The sequence below is a fragment of the Ovis canadensis genome, chromosome 2 (genome assembly GCF_042477335.2).
Source record: "Ovis canadensis isolate MfBH-ARS-UI-01 breed Bighorn chromosome 2, ARS-UI_OviCan_v2, whole genome shotgun sequence".
NCBI classification, from domain to species: domain Eukaryota; kingdom Metazoa; phylum Chordata; class Mammalia; order Artiodactyla; family Bovidae; genus Ovis; species Ovis canadensis.
In genome coordinates, this window is record NC_091246.1 from 211,165,526 (window position 1) to 211,185,722 (window position 20,197).

Sequence of the window (20,197 nt, forward strand, 5' to 3'; positions counted from 1 at the left end):
GAATTTCCAGGTGTGAAATCTACAAGGCAGTTGAAAATACAATTTTGGAATGTCAACAAAAAATTGTCACTTGCCATTTAATTGTCACTTGCTTCTACAAGGATTAAATCACTAGTCACTGTAGTCACTGACCTTCAACACACCCTGAAAGGGTTTCAGGAATGAGGCATTCTGTGCGCTGAGAAAAAGTAGCAGAATAGCCCTTCAGACAGATATTTTCAGGAGATGATATGAGCCCAAATTCTTGCATCTTCTCACATCTAGAAAAGTACTAAAATCATTAATAGAGACATTTGTTCCTCGTGACTAGCAACAACTTCCTCCCAAAATGTGTGCTTGATGGCACGTATCCCTCTTCACCAAAATTAATGTATACTGACACCTTTATCTGCCCCTACCCACCTCTTCAGAGCAGTTCCTCCGAGCTATCTTAGATGATGTTTCCCAGCCTAGAGGCCTCAATTCTGTTTCAAAACTTAATTCACGATTTTCACTTTGTGCATTTTTTCCAATGGACAAGAATGTTGAAGAGAGTTTGGATTGGCCATGCACAGTCAGAAATGATTGGCAGATAGGTGCTACCAGAGTCTCGGGAATGGCTGAAATCATCCAGAGAGAGTGTGGGAGCAAGGATGAATAGAGAAAGAGGAGCCAAGAAGAAGCATAGAAAGAATACAGTGAAGGAAGGAGACAAGCAGGAGAGAGCAGTGCCCTGAAAGGCAAGGGGGGAGGAAGATTCACCTCCCTTCTTATTCTAAACTTGTCATCTCCAGGTTTCCCCATCTTAGTAAATGGCTCGCCTTCCACTCAGTTGGAGGAGGGAATGGCTACCCACTCCAGTATCCTTGCCTGGAGAATCCCATGGACAGAGAAGCCTGGGGGGGCTACAGTCCCTGGGGTTGCAAAGAGTTGGATACAACTGAGCGACTAAACACATCATCCAATTGCCTAAGTGAGCAAACAGGTGTCTTTCTGATTACGCCCCTCTCCTCTCATCAGCAAATTTTTATCAATTCAACTCCTATTTATATCTGAATTTGTTCACCTCTTCCCTGTTTCTCTGGAACTCCCCCACCTCATGATCCAAGACCCTCTTACCTCTCCCCGGGACTGCAACAGGCTCCTCAATGGTCCCTCTGCTTCTATCTCTGCCCCCCCCACCCCCCCCCCCCCAACCAAGACCATTCTCCACTCAGAAGACAGAACACTCTTCAAAGGCACAAAGAAGATCATATCACTCCTTGATTAAAATCCTTCGGTGATTTTCTATTGCACTTCCACTAAAATCCCAAGACTTTTATCATGACCTAAATGGACCCACATCTGGCCCTACCCAGCTCTCCAACCTCATCCTGTACATTTTCCCCTTGTTCACCAAATCCAGCCACAACAGCCCTCCTCCTAGTTTTTGAATGTACTAAGCCCACCCCCTCCTCCACAGGGCCCATGCCTTTGCTGCTCCCTTATCTGAACAGCTCTACCCCAGACCAATGCACTCTGGCTCTGTCTTTGGTGATGCCTCAGCTTAAACATCACCTCCACAGAGAGGTCTTCTCTGAGCATCCCATCTCCGTAGCCAACACCCACTGCAATAGTTTTCTGAGGCTGCCATAATAAAGTATCACCAACTAGGTGACTTAACAGAAATTTGTTGTCTTGTTTCTGGAAGTTAGATGCCCAAAAACCTGGTGTTGGCATGGTTGGTTTCTTCCTGAGAGCTGGGAGGGAGAGTCTGCTCCTGGCTTCTCTCCTCGGCTTGCAGATGTCTTTTCCCTGTGTCTCCTCACATTGTCTTCCCTCTAGGTGGGTCTGTATGCCCATATTTCCCCTTTACATTAAGACACCAGTCATACTGGATGGAGGTCCACACTAATGATCTCACTTTAGTTTGATTAACTCCTTTCTCCAGAATTAAAAAAGGTCACCCTCTGAATTACTGGAGGTTAGGACTCCAACAGATATAGGGACACTACTCAACCTGTAACATCCAAATTCAATCCCCAGTTCATCACATGGTTTCACTTTCTTCATAGCATTTGGCCCTATCTGCAATCACATTGTTTGTTTTTTGCTTTCATTTTTTCCTTTGTCTCTGGACATTCCACAGAACAGGAACCTTGCCAGTCTTTGGAGCAGACTCTGCTGGCACCCCTGACACACCCCTGTTACCATAGTTACCAGCATCTTCTCCCTGCAGCACCTGTAACTTTCTGAGTTTTCCTCTAGCACATGAGGTGTGCTTCACATGCTGGGAAGCTACTTGCAGGTGAAGGTTGGTGGCAGAATAGCTGTATTCTCACCTTCTCCGGGGGACAGTGCTGAAGTTTGCTTTCTGCTGTCTTGGAGAGGTCCAAAGCAGGGCTGAGTCGAATTATTCATACTGCTTGGCTTTTTCACATACTCTGTTCACTTTTTCACTCCCAATCAGTGTTTCCAGGGATCTCTTTCCCAAAAAGATACTTATGCTGAGTTCCTGTCTCTGGGTGTGCTTCCTGGGGAAACACAATCTTAGAGGGTCTTTATCACTATATTTCTGGTACTTTAAACAGCTCATAATCCATTTATGGTAAATGCTCCATAAGTTATGATGAGTCAGTTAACAGAAGGAGGTGGTAATTGATATTTTCAAGCGCTATAGGAAGAGGTTTGGTAGAAAAGAACTAAAAAAAAAAAAGAATTTGATAAGTGAGATCAGAAGCTGCTGCTGGAGGAGCTTATTAGAATGGCAGAGGTGAAAGTCTGATTTTGGTGGGTAATATGAGGTGAGAAAGGTAGGCAGCAAGGGACAGGAAAGAGTTAACTTTATATGAGGGCAGGGTGGAAGGAAATGTATTCTTTTGAACAAGAAAAATTTGAGTATATTTGAGGCTGAGCCAATGGAGAAGGGGAGAATGAAGATAGAAGTGAGAAGGGGGATAACTAGTGGGTCACAGGTTTAGAAGACAAATTAGAGGCTGAGTTAGTACGTACAGATGGGGGCCCTAGCATAAGGAAATAAAGACCTTTGGATATGTGAACATCCGTTTATGTATGTATAATAATATTCATTTGTTCTTATTTCAAAAATATTAAGTGTTCATTGCAGAATATTTGGAAAAGACAAAAACCATGAGATTTACTGAGCTCTTACAATATTTCAGACTCTGGTCTATGTGCTTTGCATATATTAACTCATTTACTTCTCAAATAGTCATATGAAGCATGATTGAACAGTATGAACCATACTGTTACTATCTCTGTACTATAGAGGAGAGAGATTGAGTCAATTGCCTGAAGTTGCAAGACTGGTAAATTGCCAGTTAGGATGTGAACCTACCTCATCTGTACCTTATGTACGTATGCAAAGAAAATCCCAGAGAAGAAATTTATCAGGAAAAATAAATAAACATGTGTGGGATACTTAGATACAGAAATCACCAGGCGTTAACAGCTGATGCTTCTCTTTTCTTGGGGAAGTAGGTGGTGACTCTGAAGGAAGGAGACGAGAGTAAGCAGGACTCTAGACTCAAGTTTAATAATAGTTTGAAGATACTGCTTCCAGTAAAGGAGAAAGAAGCTGACTAGGAATTTTCAGCAGCATTGAAGAGCCAGCTTGAGTTTGTAAGTACTGAGTTTGCAGAGGGTTGGTTGGCATGGTTAAGTGATTTTCTGAAGGGCACTGGACTGCTTGTTGTTTGGGGTAAGAGCAGTTGTAGATTAGCCACAGGAGGAGCACAGACAGTCATGAGAAATTGATGGTATAGTTGAAATGGCTGCATCTTTGTTTGCGATCTCTCAAGGCAGATATTGGGATAGGGATTCAAGAGCAAGAAGTTTACTAGGAGGTGAGTCCAGGAAAAACGCTTGTAGGTAAGAGGGGGAATGAGACACATCAGAAAAGAGAGTACCTGGCAGACATGCGAGGGGAGCTTACTCCTGCAGGGGGACTCTGGGAGCCAGTGGGAAAACTCATCTTAGAGTGATCTCCCCAGTGCCCTTGCACATCACTTCCCATTTGCCGTTGGTTAGGACTGCTCCGGGGCAATCATGCATGGATCGAGGGCTGCCACACATGTGAATATAGAGAATTCTGGTACCCTGAAGTTGGCCTCAGGCAAAGAGAGGCTGACTGTTGGAAGTCTGGTCTAGCAATGCCTATTGAAAGAGAAGGCCTGGGAAGATAAAGACTGGGCATCAACAGTGTCTGTTACACACACGGAACTCTGCTCAATGTTGCTACTATGCGCCAGCTTGGCTGAGAGGCGGGCTTGGGGGAGAATGGATACCTGTATATGTATGTCTGAGTCCTTTTGCTGTTCACTTGCAACTACCACAACATTGTTGATTGGCTATAGCCCAGTACAAAATAAAAAGTTTAAAGTTTTTTTTTTAAGTGTCTGCTACAGATGGACCATGAATTTGTGTCCAGTAAAGGACGCAGCAAACCTATGAAGAGACTAGGAGAGCAAGGAAAAGTTCTGTGATGAACATTCTTTTTTGAAAAAAGTTTTGAATAGGTAATAATAGTACATGGAACAAAATTGAAGCATGAGAGAATATAGAGTGAAAATTAAGTCTTCCTTTCTCACCATCCACCTCCATTTTCTACTATTGTTAGTGTCTTATATATCCTTTCAGAGATAGTATAGTGGGGATTATGTATGTGTAAATGTATTATAGGCATCAGTTCAGTTCAGTTGCTCCGTCGTGTCCGACTCCTTGCGACCCCATGAATCGCAGCACGCCAGGCCTCCCTGTCCATCACCAACTCCCGGAGTTCACTCAGACTCACGTCCATCGAGTCAGTGATGCCATCCAGCCATCTCATCCTCTGTCGTCCCCTTCTCCTCCTGCCCCCAATCCCTCCCAGGGTCAGAGTCTTTTCCAGTGAGTCAACTCTTCGCATGAGGTGGCCAAAGCACTGGAGTTTCAGCTTTAGCAACATTCCTTCCAAAGAAATCCCAGGGTTGATCTCCTTCAGAATGGACAGGTTGGATCTCCTTGCAGTCCAAGGGACTCTCAAGAGTCTTCATAGATATATGTATATACTCATATTTTAGATATGGGTTTTATATATGTGTGTATATATTAAACATACAGGTAATATATATGTTAATTATACCCACACAGGTGGTACAAATAAAATACTCTGTCTTTTACACATGTATCTTGGGGAACTTTTCATATCATTGCATGTGGATTTGCCTCAATTTTAAAAATAGGTGCCTAGCATTCAGTCTGATGGGTGTGTGTGTTCCCTCTCAGTTGCTCAGCCGTGTTCAACTCTTTGCGGACCCATGCCAGGCTCCTCTGTCCATGAGATTTCCCAGGTAAGATACTGGCATGGGTTGTTATGTCCTACTCCAAGGGATCTTCCCAACAAGTTACCAAAAACCCCCAAAATAACAAACTTTCTTCTGGGTATGTTATCTTGTATGTGTGTTACTGACCAGATGCCAATGATCTGTAAGATAAATGCCCAGGAAGAGGGTTGCTGAGTCAAATTTGAATTTGATAGACAGTACTGAATGTCTTTGAACCAATGTACACACTCATGGGATTGACCATCAAGAGGTCAAAGAAGGGAAGTACAGGGGCGAGGGAGTTGAGGAGGAGGGAGGGGCTGGATAACAGTAAATGTCGGATGTGGAGGTTCCGGTAGAGCAGTTCCTGCCGCTGACAAAATCCAGGGTGTGGCCACAGCCAGAAGTTGGCGTGGGCTGGGCGCAGGCAAGGTCGAGGAAACAGAGGAAGTTAAGGAACCATGAGGTGTCAGAGTGACTCACTCAGATGATGAGCCAGGCAGTTCATACTGGTTAGTTCGTCATTATCTTGTGAAAGGCGGTTGGAGAAGCCTTCAGATTCCCTTTAACTCTGGCAAGGAAAAGATGCCTATGCCTCCTGATCCTCTTTCCACTCTGTGGTGCAGAAAACTCTTCACCACTGGAGCTTGCTGAGGAGGAAATGCATCAAAGCAACGTGGCTGCTTCCAGGGCCAGGCAGTGATGTCTCCAGTTAATATTATGGCCCGTGCGGCTGCGGAAGCAGGTGAGTCTGTTTTACCAGATCCTTTGGCTTTCTAGTGAGTATCCATTAGGCCTGTGGATAGCTCATTTTACGACAACTCCAAACTTACAGGTGTTTATGACATTGTCAAATGAACGCTGGCCTGGGGAGATACTTCCTTGTTAATAAAATCACTAGCAATAATAATAACAATAGGGATTAAGGTGCTGAATCAGTTAATAATTGTGTTCAGTAAGTAGCAGAGAGAGATCTTAAAATCACTGGTTTAAACTAGAGAGGAGTTCTCTTTGCTCTCAAGTAATGTGTAGAGTTCAGGGATAAGCCTTCCACAAAAGGTGTAGCAGCTCCACAATGCCCTTGATGTCTCAGGTTCCTCCTCTCCTTCTGCTCTGCCTCTCTGGTGCTGACTTCCATCCTCGTGGTTTCCGGATGGCTGCTGAAGTTCCAGCCATCATACCCATGGTTTCATGCTGGAAAATGTCAGAGGTAAAAGGGATTATGCCAGATGAATTAGCACCTCCCACTCCCACCTTTTAATGAACTTTCACAAAAGTTTCACTCAGTAAAGAGAAATTTTTCTCTCACTGCACAGCTTACAGTCACATGGTCATCCCTATCCGCAGGGAGCCTGGGAAACGGAGACTTTAGCAGGACTCCTTGCAGCCCCCAACAGATTGGATTCTGTTAATAAAGAAAAAGAGACTAGATTTTGGCTCTGGGAGACTAGGTAATGGCTAGGTAACTGGCAATATCTCTCAAATTTCCTAGACACTTTACATTTTAAAAACATGAATTTTTTTTAATAGTGGTAAAATCTGTATAACCTGAAAGTTACTGCTTTAGCTATTAAAAAAATTATTTATTTGGCTGTGTCAGATCTGAGTTGTGGCATGCCAAATCTTCTGGTTGTAACATGTGGGATCTAGTTCCCTGACAAGGGATCGAACCCTGCCCCCTGAATCGGGAGCACAGAGTCTTAGCCACTGGACCACCAGGTCAGTCCCACTATTTTCGTTATTTTTTAAGTGTACAATTCAGTGACATTAAGTACCTTCACAGGTGTTGTATAACTATGACCACCATCCATTTCCAGAACGTAATCAGCTGCATCAGAAACTCTGTCTCCATTAAACAATGACTTCATCACCACCCTCATCTCCCCTCAGCCACTGATAACCCCTATTCTACTTTCTACATCTTTGATTTTGCATATTTTAGGTACCACAGGTCATACAATATTTATCCATTTGTGACTGACTCCATTTCGCATAGTATTTTCAAAGTTCATCCAATTGCAGCAAGCACCAGTACTTCACTCCTTTCCATGACCGAATAACATTCCATTGTATGGATATGCCACATTTTGTGTATCCAATTACATGACACTTGGGTTGTCTTAGTCCGTTCAGGCTGCTGTAATGAATTACCACAGACTGGGTTGCTTCTAAAGAATAGAAGTTTATTTTTCACAGTTCTAGAGGTTCAAAGTCCGAGATCAGAGTGTCAGCATGGTCTGGTTCTGTTGAAGATCCTCTTCTGCATGGCAGAAGGCCGACTTCTCATCCTGGTAGAAGGGGAAAAGGATCTCTGTGGGGCCTCTTTCATGGCAACACTAGTCCCTTTCATGGGGGCTCTACCCTCATGACATGCTCACCTCCTAAAGACCCTGTCTCAGTACCATCACATTGTGCATTAGGATTTCAAGATAGGAATTTGGGGGAGACAGAAACATTCAGACCATAGAGGTTGTTTCCCAAGTTTCACTACTGTAAATCATGCTGCCATGAACATTGGTGTATAGACATCTGTTCAAGTTCCTGCTTTCAGTTCTTCTCCGATTCCACCCACGTGGTAATTCTCTGGTTAACTTTTTGAGATGCTACCAAATGCACTTTACATGTTATCTACTCTTCACAAACTGGCCATTGTTGAAACCACACATTAAAATTCTGATGGAGAGGGGCCTCCTACTCTGGATCCAGGTTATCCCCGGCAGGCTGATACTGCCCATTGCCTCCACTGGGGGACTCCCGTGAATTATATGCCTCAGTGAGCTGGATGGAATTTTCATTTTAGAAATGGGAAACAAATGTAACAGGCTGAATCAGCAGTATTCCCACTCTTCTCCTGGTAATGAGAGCTCTGCTAACTTTCCCAGACTCTGCCCTTTGCAGCCTTATTGGGTCTATACTGGATTCCCTTGACCAGTGGAGACTTGGAACCGTAAAGTTCCAGGAGGGAGCTGTTTTCACTCCTATGTTCGACCTCAAGCCAACCTGTCACAGATTTATCAAGGAGGGGGAAGATGGCCTTAGTTCATCTCATGCTCCAGTAATAGTTCTAAGTGTGCGTTCTTCTAGCGGATAAGAACGTGGTCACCGGAGCCAGATGGCTTGTGTTCAGATCCCAGCTCTACTATTTGTTGTGTGATCTTCATTAAAATTATTTCACATTTCACTGTGCTTCAGCTTCCTCACCTATAAATAGGGGATGGATGACAGTGCTTTACTTATTTCACATGATTGCCATGAGGGTTACCTGAGTTGACGTGGTTAAGCAAGTACTTTAAAAAGGTGCCTACACTCTGGAAGGGCTCTGCAAGTGGGGGTCATGTTAGCAGTACTGACCTTATGATTATGCCCAAGAATGTAAATTCTCTAAACTGTAACAGTTAATAGAGAACTGATTATAGATTACCACTGTAGCTCTGGTAATTAAAAACAAAAGAACAAAATTAGGAGGACACAGATGAACGAAGCATGGAGAGACACAGTCATATGGTTTGAAAAAGCCATTAGACTTTAACTGTCTTTGGCCTGATGTCACAAGCTTAGAAAATGCTAACAGTTGGCCTCTGAAATTTGTTAGACCTGCCTGATTCTGTGATCTGTATCTGTAGCAAGATATTTATTCAGTAGTCACCTTGCGCCATCTATAGGTCAGTATGATTTACTGCAATAACTGAAGAGTAGGCTGTGATAATCTTCAGACACAAAATGATTGACTTGATTTTCAGAAACTACTCACACCTCCTTTTTGCTCGGGAAAGCCTTTCTCCTTTTTTGGTTTGTTCTTTGCTTTTGTTTTTGGTAGATGCAATGCTTTTCGTGACTATAAATAATCCTCTCTATGGAACAAGGGGAGAAATTTTGCCTTGAGATGCAGCTGTGAGTGAGGAGGGCACTGCATACCCAGATTCCATTTGCTCACATGTTCCTCACAACCAGGAAATCCTTCCTTCTATGTTAAATGGCCAAGACATCATTTTAAAAATCCAGTGAAGCTTGCATTTTCCCACAGTAAGGGGGGTGAACCAGGAATTGGAGCGATTTCTGCTTTCTATTGTCCTGGTGTTTTATTCTTAGTACCAGTGGCATAGGAAAGGCCATTGATTGTGATGCAGGGAAACCTAAGTGCTGTAAGGGGCAATGCAGGCAGGGGAAATCAGGGAGGACTGTCTGGAGGGGATGAAGTGGGCTCTGGATTTTAGAAGAATGCGGGTGGCAGGAAAAGGGATGACTGGTGGCAGTGATGACCCATTGCCCTCTATACTATACTCTGTGTTTACCGATCAAGAAGGCCTCATCATATAAAAAGAAGAAACTCGTTTCTCATAAGTCTGCCTCGTATCAAGCTTTTTCCTTTGGGTCTTCATGTCTTTGTCTCTTTCCTGTTTCCATTCTAAGTTCCCTTACCCTCTTCCTGGTCCAAACCATACTAGTTTCCTTTAGTTTCTGGAAAGCATCATGCTCCCCATCACCAGAGGTTTTTGCATCAGCTGCCCACCCCTACCCCTGGTATGGAACCATCCCTTATCTTGGTAACTCTTCTTCATCCTATAGACCTCAGATGAAAAGTCACTTCCGGAAGGAGGCCCTGCCTGATCCCCCAGACCAGGTGGAATCTCCTTGTACATGCTGTGCTTTGCATTCTTCCCTCTCCTTTGGAACTCCCGTCACACTTGTCAGGTTACAGGTCTAACAGATGTCTTTTCTATACTGCAAGTATGGGGCTGTCTGTATTCCCATGGACCAGAAAGAGGCCCATGCAAGGGTCAGGAAGGAAAAAAATAGCAGAAAAATTGTACATCTTCCACTATTAAGTTTTCTTTGATGGTTTATTTTAGAGGCCAAGCTAACAGTGCCCAGTCACCAATGCATGGTAGTATTGGTGTAGGAGAATGTAGTGGGTACCATTTTCTCAGTCCAGAAATGGGGCAGGTGCTCTGGTGGCACTCTGCGGACAGAGGAGGGACAATGCTCTAGGGTGGAACTTCTGCCGTCACTCCTGCCCCTGGGGATGGAGTAGGATGGTAACTCTGCAGGGTCAGGGGTAGGGGAGCGGGGGTGGGTGAGTGCTGGTTGCAATATAAGACCATCAAATGCAGGAAAAGGGAAAGTGGACTTTCCCCCTTCAATTAATTGAGAAAAGCCATTTCCCAGAGTGCAGAGGAGAATTGGAAAGATGGATTAAGTCTGTAGTGCAATCTTTTAAAATGTACATGATATTAGATAGTAAGCTATACATAAACCACAAAGAAGATTGTGCAGAGGCTTAAATGTGTTGACACCAACTGCAGATCCAAGCATTATGAACTGAGAGGAGACAGGATGAGAAAGACTAAGTGACCCAGTTCTAAGCCTCATCTTTTATCTCAAATATAATAAAATCTTGAGGTCTTGTTAAAAAAAAATAACGTATATACTATTTTGAAGGTGAGAAAGAGAAAAGGTATCCTGTGAGGTTAATTTGGCTGCAGTATTTAGGGTGAATTAGAGAAGACTGGTCCGGATCAGAAGAGTGAGTGTTAGGGCTGGAATGGACTTCACGACGCGGCGTTTGAAGGAAGACTTAGAGCTCAGAGCCTTTGGGGTGCTAAGGGTCCCTGTGGGGCATCTGGCTTAGTACTTAGCGTCAGGATAGTCCTGTGAGTGTCCTGCCAGGATTATTTGAAGCTCATGAGAGAACTGCTTTGGGTTGCCAGCAGGAAGCACCTGGCTTGGCAGAGCTGGGACAAAAGTAAGAACTGGTGTTAGCATGCCATCGTTTGACTGGCCAAAGAGATGTGAGATTGACCAAGAGGAGGGGAAGACACTAGGTCTTGAGGGCTATACCATGATAATAGTATGTTCTATGGGAAACGAAGTCAAGGCACAAGGAAGCTCCCTGACCCTCCTTTAAGTTTTAGGAAAACCCTCATAGACTCAGAGGGAGTTGCTTAGGAATGTAGCCACGGACTTGACTATGATCTTTGAATCCAGCCTGGTTAACACCACGTTGCTTATTTTGACAAGGGAAAACCCCAAGTGCTGGATTTAGGAACATGTACTGGGTTTTTTTTATTGGCCATACGGTTGGCTCCCCTAAGGGAAATGTTTCATTGAGCAGGTCATGTTCTAAAGCCATTCCTTGCTGGTCAAGTTCTTCAAAGTTTCTTCTTAGGAGCTACCCTTTGGAAAGAGCACTGACCTGGCAGGGGAGAGTCTGGGTTCTACTCCCAGCCTCACTACTCTGAAACTACATCTATGAACAAGTCACTTCACCCACCTGGAACCCAGTTTCCTCCCTATAGCTTCCATCTCTCACATCTTATAACTCTAAATATGGTGCAGTCACTAGAGATAGTGATGAAGCTCATCTTGGTTCTAGAAAACAAATACAGGTTCTGGAAAACAAATATATCGCTATGATGGACTGTGTCCCCTTAAAATTCATATGTTGAAGCCTTAACTCCAAAGAGCAAAATAAACTCGATTCTGGAAAAGAAGATACTCCTCAGCTGTGACACTTACAGTCTGTGTCTCCTAAAGCGCTAGTGATTTGTCTGAGATGTTTTCCCCAACTCCAGCCAATTCTCTGATGCCAACTGGGTCTCCAACAATTTACCCCATCTACCTGGAGTCAGGAAGCAACAGCTAGAACTGGACATGGAACAACAGACTGGTTCCAAATAGGAAAAGGAGTACGTCAAGGCTGTATATTGTCACCCTACTTATTTAACTTCTATGCAGAGAACATCATGAGAAACGCTGGGCTGGAAGAAGTACAAACTGGAATCAAGATTGCTGGGAGAAATATCAATAACCTCAGATATGCAGATGACACCACCCTTATGGCAGAAAGTGAAGAGGAACTAAAGAGCCTCTTGATGAAAGTGAAAGAGGAGAGTGAAAAAGTTGGCTTAAAGCTCATCATTCAGAAAACGAAGATCATGGCATCTGGTCCCATCACTTCATAGCAAAAAATGGGGAAACAGTGGAAACAGTGGCTGACTTTATTTTTGGGGGCTGCAAAATCACTGCAGATGGTGATTGCAGCCATGAAATTAAAAGACGCTTACTCCTTGGAAGGAAAGTTATGACCAACCTAGACAGCATATTCAAAAGCAGAGACATTACTTTGCCGACTAAGGTCCTTCTAGTCAAGGCTATGGTTTTTCCAGTGATCATGTATGGATGTGAGAGTTGGACTGTGAAGAAAGCTGAGTGCTGAAAAATTGATGCTTTTGAACTGTGGTGTTGGAGAAGACTCTTGAGAGTCCCTTGGACTGCAAGGAGATCCAACCAGTCCATTCTGAAGGAGATCACTCCTGGGTGTTCATTGGAAGGACTGATGCTAAAGCTGAAACTCCAATACTTTGGCCACCTCACGCGAAGAGTTGACTCATTGGAAAAGACTCTGATGCTGGGAGGGATTAGGGGCAGGAGGAGAAGGGGATGACAGAGGATGAGATGGTTGGATGGCATCACTGACTCAATGGACATAGGTTTGGGTGGACTCTGGGAGTTGGTGATGGACAGGGAGGCCTGACTTGCTGCAATTCATGGGGTGGCAAAGAGTCGGACACGACTGACTGAACTGAACTGAACTGAACTGAACTGAACCTGGAGTTAGCATCAGATCCCACTAACTAAATGACTACCCTCTTTTCAGATGTCAGGTGCAAGTTCTGAGCCACATGTCCTCTGATCAACTAGCTATAAATTGGGGGTTCTGATGATCCTTTCCTCAGGTTTGACGATTTGCTAGAATGGCTCACAGAACCCAGGAAAACTTTATGTTTACAGGTTTATTGGGGCTTTGTAGATGGTACAGTGGCAAAGAATCCACCTGTCAATGCAGGAGATGCAAGAGACTTGGGTTCAGTCCCTGGGTTGTGTCTCAGGGTCCCTGTGAGGAGTCCCAGGGAGCTGATGACCCCAAGTAATAGTAAGCATGTGTCCATGGACTTGATCTGGACCTTGAGTGTCTGTGGGGCAACAGCAGGTCTTGCCTGGGCTTTCTTGGTGCAATAGGATGTTGAGATTACTCAGTGGGATGGAGAACGCAAGCCAGTGGCCAGTTCCATGCTCCTGTGACCACACTGTGTCTAGTCCCTGCTGTGAGCCTGTGAGCCTGAGATTGGCAGGCCAATCTCTTGAGGCCTACAGTGAAACCTTCTTTATTCTCGTTCCTGTTTTTGGAAGTATGTCTAATTTGGAAAGAGATCACACTGCCATCTGACTCCACATTGTACTCTCAAAACTGTGTGTTAAGCAAAATTATTTCCTTTTCTTTTATCTGGCATTCACCCAACAAAATCAGAGTTCCAAATGTCACGCCAAAGGCACTTGCTTAGGAATCTTGAATATGAAGGAGTTTTCCAAATTCTCATAGAAAAAATTATTTCATTTTACAGAAGTTTCTAATTTTTTTAAGATTTTTTTTGACATGGACCATTTTTTAAAGTCTTTCATTAAATTTATTACAATATAGCTTCTGTTTTATGTCTTGGCCTTTGGCTCCAAGGCATGCGGGATCTTGACCAGGGATCAAACCCACACCCCCTGCATTAGAAGGTGAAATCTTAATCACTGACTGGATCACCAGGATGTCACCTAGAAACAGATATTTTAAAAAGTATGTCCATCTAAAATGTGTAGTCTATGGGCCAGATAGATTTTTCTATACTTAGAATTTTTGATTTTCCAGGATGTCTGAGATTCTATTGGTTAGTGCATACAGGATTGCATACATATATTTTATCTCCATAGGAGAATAAACTCTTTTCACCCATGTCAGAGGCATTAAAAAAACAGGATTACCTTGCTAATAAAAATATTTATCATAGGAAGTAGGAAGTATTATAGTATAGGAAGTATCAGGAAGTATTATGATAAATATTTTCATTAGCAAGGTAATCTTGTTTTTTTTAAATGCCTCTGACAGGGGTAAAAAGAGTTTATTCTCCTATGGAGATAAAATATATGTATTAAAAACTATAGGGGCTTCCCAGGTGGCGCTAGCGGTAAAGAACTTGCTTGCCAATGCAGGAGATAGAAGAGGGTTCAATCTCTAGGTTGGGAAGATCCCCTGGAGTAGGAAATGGCAACCCACTCCAGTATTCTTGCCTGGAGAATCATATGGACAGATGAGCCTGGTGGGCTACAGTCCACAGGGTCGCAAAGCTGGACTTTAGCACACAGGCATTAAAAACTATAACACTTGGAATTAGTTGGAGTACTGTGTAAGCACACAGCACGACATTTTTATAAATGTACAGGTGTTGACGCCTGCATCTCATTCACTTCTGAATCCTTCACAAACCCCGCTCACTACTTGGCATGATACAGCCTTGCTAAAGCTTCGTTGAATTAGTTTTTTAAAAAGTAAATAGTCTGAACCACTTATTTGCATACCTCTGGAGTTTCCTTAACAGAAATGGGAGCCTTATTCAAAACAGACTAAGAGAAAGGCCCAAGGGAGCACAGATTTTCAACTTGTGGTTTCTGAAATGCACAGTTCATGGGTGTCTATTGCTTGCTGTCTCTTGACACTTCCACATTCAGTACAGTGCAGTTCAGTGCTTTGATCTATTTTCTTCTATGCTTCACTGAGCATGTAGTTGCAGGCCAGATTTTAAAAGCCATCCATAGGTGGCCAGCTGTCTGGTGGTGGATCTGAAAAGAAGGAGCTATCACTCCCTGAGACACTCACTCTGGAGGTGAGGACAGCCCAGCTTCAGCTTTCCGAATTTCTGTTCTCCCCTTAGGCTCTCAAAATCTGTCAGAATTCTTGGCTGTAGGCAATGCAAACAGACATCAACTGATTTAACCTCACTAGTTAAAATGACATTGGGCTGCTTGTAGGGTCATTGGCCTAATAGGAGATCCAGGCTTGGAGGTAGAGGAGCAAGGCACAACACCCACAGTCGGGCCACTCCGTGCTCAGGGAGGGCACCACTGCCGCTGCCAAATGCTGTGCTCTCCTGCTGACGTGGCAGCACTTCTGCTCCAGGTAGAGGATGGGGAGAGCATCTAACCACTGCTGCCGTGGAACTGTGATCTTGCCACCACCTCTGGAGAGGGAGGGCCTCAGAGTCACCTCTTCTTTTCATCACTAGCACCAGATTCACAGTCCAGAGGGGGTGCTTCTGATTGGTGGGTCCTGGATCCTAGACCCATATAGCTACTTGCAGGGGGTTCCTGGAAAGGTAATGTCTGGCATTTCAGTTTTTATAAAGGCGAGTGGCGTCTGCCTTTCTTGAAGACTCATAAGAAAGGCAATTCCTCAAATAAACAGTAGGCAGCTGAAAGAAATGACAACTGTCCATGATATGAACTAAACTATACCAACATCGGAGAAGGCAATGGCACCCCACTCCAGTGCTCTTGCCTGGAAAATCCCACAGATGGAGGAGCCTGGTGGGCTACAGTCCATGGGGTTGCACAGAGTCGGACACAACTGAGCGACTTCACTTTCACTTTTCACTTTTATGTACTGGAGAAGGAAATGGCAACCTACTCCAGTGTTCCTGCCTGGAGAATACCAGGGACGGGGGAGCCTGGTGGGCTGCCGTCTATGGGGTCGCACAGAGTCGGACATGACTGAAGCAACTTAGCAGCAGCAGCAGCAGCATACCAACATCAGGCTTCTGAGGTGGCTCAGTGGGTAAAGGATCTGCCTGCAGTGCAGGAGCTGCAGGAGATGTGGGTTTGATCCCTGGGTTGGGAAGATCCTCTGGAGTAGGAATGGCAGCCTTCTCCTGTGTTCTTGCCTGTGAAGTCCCGTGAAAGAGGAGCCTGAGGGGCTACAGTCCATGGAGTCACAGAGAGTCGGACATGGCTGAAATGACTGAGCAGTCATACCAAAGTCACTTCCTCTAAGAAAGAGGATAAAAACTTTACTGTACGCAGATTATTAAAAACCAAGCCAAACAAAAACTACCAGCAGTAACCGTGAGAGCAAGGAGATACGTTATTACTTGCCTTTGAAAATCCTGCTTATCATGAGAACCATTTCAAATGTAGTTGTTTATAGTTTACTGTACGAGGAGCTTTTAATTTTGTCTAAATATTTTACTTAAGGGAATTTTGCTTTCTCTTTTTCCCCTTCAGAAATCTACATTATTGGTGGGCTATGTTATTGGGTTGATGTGGGTTACTTTTCATTCATGGAGGTAGATAAATTGTATATAGGGATTATGCCTCTAGAAACTTCCAAATGGAAGAGCTTCAAAACCTCTGTGGGGATAATCAGGCTTTTCTTAACTCATTTAGTCAATATCTCCTTGGATTGAACAAGAAGTCAGAATTAGAGCCTAATAGGCCATTTCTATTTAGATGGGAAAAAGTGTCCTATTTCATTAGGCTTGTACTATGTCACTTTGTCACCAAAAGTTTCTAGGTCATATAATTTCACTCGTACACAGAGGTGCAGACTCAGAGCGCTGGGCACGTGGCGTGGTGGTGAGAAAAGGAGAGACTGATATGGTGGGAAGGGTGAGAAGTCAGGAATGGAGGTTCCTGAATTTTGCTGCCCAAGATTACCCCCCAGGGAGCAGCCTCCCAGCCTAAACCCTACTGATGTTGGACCAGTTATTTCAGATAGTCCAACATAGTCCAAAACAATGCTACAAATGAATTGGGGTTGTTCTAAAATGATTTTCACCTCCTCATTGACAATAGCAAGTCTTGATCCAAGGGAGCATAGGGAGTAGGTATTAATATATACACACATGTATAATACTTCTATACATCATTGTTTAATTAATTAGCGAATTAATTCACTCTGTAACTATTTACTAAGACCCTATTATGTACTAAGCATCACACTGTTTTACAATTGCTACCTCATCTAATAATCCCTCTAACAACCCTATCCTCTGTAGATCAGTTCCTTCCCCTATTTGAAAGATAAGACAATGAAGTTCAGAGAGCTCAAGAGGCAGAAAAACTTGAATCCACATCACTTGTCTCCAAAGTCTGTGATTCTAGCCACTGTTTCTTGTGATCTGAATACCACCTCTGAATACTGAGGTGACCAGCAGACAGTATCTACCCTCCATGGTGGCTGGACGTCAGAAAAGAAAAGAGACATCACCATATGGTGTGATTTTTTTCTATAATACTATTGTGTGGATTTTGAGGTTTGTGCTTGCTCAGTTGTGTCTGACTCTTTGAAACCCTGTGGACTGTAACCCACCAGGCTTCTCTGTCCATGGGATTATCGAGCAAGAATACTGGAGTGGGTTGCCATTTCCTACTCCAGGGGATCTTCCAGACCCAGGGATTGAACCTGCATCTCTGCATTCTCTGCAGCTCACTGCATTGGCAGGCAAATTCTTTACCACTGAGCCACCTGGGAAGCCCAATACTGTTGTATCAAGAGCCCAGAGGAGAGATATCTAAGCCAGCCAAGGTTTGGATGGGAGGTAGTTCATGAAGGTTTTTATGTTTTCAAAGTTCATGAAGGTTTTATGTTTATTTAGTGATAAAATTTGATAATGAGTTTAATGTCCTTTTAATTAAATTAATTTATTTACTTAGGCTGCACACTGTGGCATGTGGGATCTTAGTTCCCTGACCAGGGATTGAATCTGTACCTCCTACATTGGAAGCTTGGCGTCTTCACCACTGGACCACCAGGAGGTAAAACGAGCTTAGTGATGAAGGGTGACGAAGATGTTTCACAGGAAAAACATATGTACAGGCATAGAAGTGTGACATGGAACAGGCACACACCTGTTCCATGGCTCGTGTGCATAAAAGGAGACACACACAGAGAAAGAGACTCTGAAACATGGCTAGAAGGATATGCAGAAATAGTGTAGGTGAAGAAAGGGTACAGATTTGAGAGCCACTTGGAGAGTAGATTCAACAGGACTTGATGACTGATTATATATGAGGAATGTGGGATCCATAAATTTTTAAAAAGAGTATCTTTCAGAGTAGTATTAGGTTTACAGTAAAATTAAGAGGAAATAAAGATTTCCCACGTATCCCGCCCCCCACGTGCATAGCCTTACCGTTACAAATATTCCCCAACTAGAGTGGTACGTTTGTTATACAGATGAACCTATGTTGACCACGTTACTATCCAAAGCCTGTAGTTTACATTAGGATTCACTCTTGGTGTACATTCGATGTGTTTGGACAAATGCGTAATAGCATGCACCCTTTATTATAGTAACATATACTATATGTATCATTGTTTAATTCATTGTCCTTCAAGTCATCTGTGCTCCATCTATTTATCCTTCCTTTCTTAATACCCCCTGACAACAATATCCATTGTCTGGACCTACCACAGTTTATTTATCCACTCACTGACTAGAGGATATCTTGGTTACTTTCAAGTTTCATTGTTGTTGTTGTTCAGTTGCTAAGTTTGTCTGGCTCTTTGTGACCCCATGGACTGCAGCATCCCAGGCTCCTTTGTTCTTCACGATCTGGATTTTGCTCAAAGTCATGTTCTTTGAATCAGTGATGCTATCTAACCATCTCATCTTCTGGTGCCTCCTTCTCTTATTGCCTTCAATTTTTCCCAGCATCAGGATCTTTTCCAATGATCCAACTCTTTGTATCAGGTGGACAAAGTATTGAAGCTTCAGCTTAAGCATCAGTCCTTCCAATGAATTCAGGATTGATTTCCTATAGGATTGACTGGTTTGATCTCTTTGCAGTACAAGGGACTCTCTAGCACCAAAGCCTTCTTTATGGTCCAACTCTCACATCTGTACTTTACCACTGGAAAAACATAGCTTTGACTATACAGACTTTTGTCAGCAAAGTGATGTCTCTGCTTTTGAATGTGCTGTCTAGGCTTGTCAAAGCTTTTCTTCCAAGAAGCAAGTATCTTTTAACTTCATAGATACTATGGCTACAGTCACCATCTGCAGTGATTTTGGAGCCCAAGAAAATAAAATCTGTCACTGTTTCCACTTTTCCCCCTTCTATTTGCCATAAAGTTATGGGACCGGATGCCATGATCTTAGTTTTTTGAATGTTGAGTTTTAAGCCAGCTTTTTCACTCTCCTCTTTCATCCTCATCAAGAGGTTCTTTAGTTCCTCTTTCACTTTCTGCCATTAGAGTGGTATCATTTGCATATCTAAGGTTGTTCATATTTCTCCTGCAATCTTATTCCAGCTTGTGATTCATCCAGCCCAGCATTTCACATGTGTACGCTAGAGTCAGGCATAACTGAGTGACTAACACACACACACACACACAACACACACACACACACACACACATTGCATATAAATTAAAGAAGCAGGGTGACAATATACAGCCTTATTGTACTCCTTTTTCAATTTTAAACCAATCAGTTCTATGTCTGGTTCTAACTGTTGTTTCTTGACCCACACACTGGTTTCTCAGGAGACAGGTAAGGTGGTCTGGTACTCCTATCTATTTAGGAATTTCCCACAGTTTGTTGTGATCCACACAAAAGCGTTAGCATTATCAATGAAGCAGAAGTAGATGCTTTTCTGGAATTCCTTTGCTTTCTCCAGGATCCAGTGAATATTGGCAATTTGATCCCTAGTTCCTCTGCTTCTTTCAAACCAGCTTGGAAGTTCTTGGTTCACATAGTGCTGAAGCCTAGCTTGAAGGATTTTGAGCATTACCTTCCTTGCACATGAAATGAGTGCAATTGTACAGTAATTTGAACATTTTTTGGCATTGCTGTTCTTTGGGCTTGGAATAAAAACTGAACTTTTCCGGTCCTTTGGCAGCTGCTGAGTTTTCCAAATTTGACTCAAAACTGACGTATTGAATGGAGCACTTTAACATCATCACCTTTTAGGATTTTAAATAGCTCAGCTGAAATTCCATCACCTCCGCTAGCTTCGTTTATGGTAATGCTTCCTAAGGCTCTCTTGACTTCGCACTCAAGGATATCTGGCTCCAAGTGACTGACCATGCCATA

General features: G+C 43.4%; 1 protein-coding gene across 1 annotated transcript in view; it reads left to right on the forward strand.

Moving 5' to 3' along the window:
• The first annotated feature begins 3,449 nt into the window (after nucleotides 1-3,449).
• CTLA4 (cytotoxic T-lymphocyte associated protein 4) overlaps nucleotides 3,450-20,197 on the forward strand; it is a 65,975-nt gene continuing 49,227 nt past the window's right edge. Inside the window, exons 1-3 of the mRNA XM_069578080.1 lie at nucleotides 3,450-3,600; nucleotides 5,245-5,309; nucleotides 5,909-6,027. Of these exons, the coding sequence (XP_069434181.1) occupies nucleotides 5,985-6,027 (43 nt within the window). The 5' untranslated portion in view covers nucleotides 3,450-3,600; nucleotides 5,245-5,309; nucleotides 5,909-5,984. The remainder of the gene's footprint in view (nucleotides 3,601-5,244; nucleotides 5,310-5,908; nucleotides 6,028-20,197) is intronic.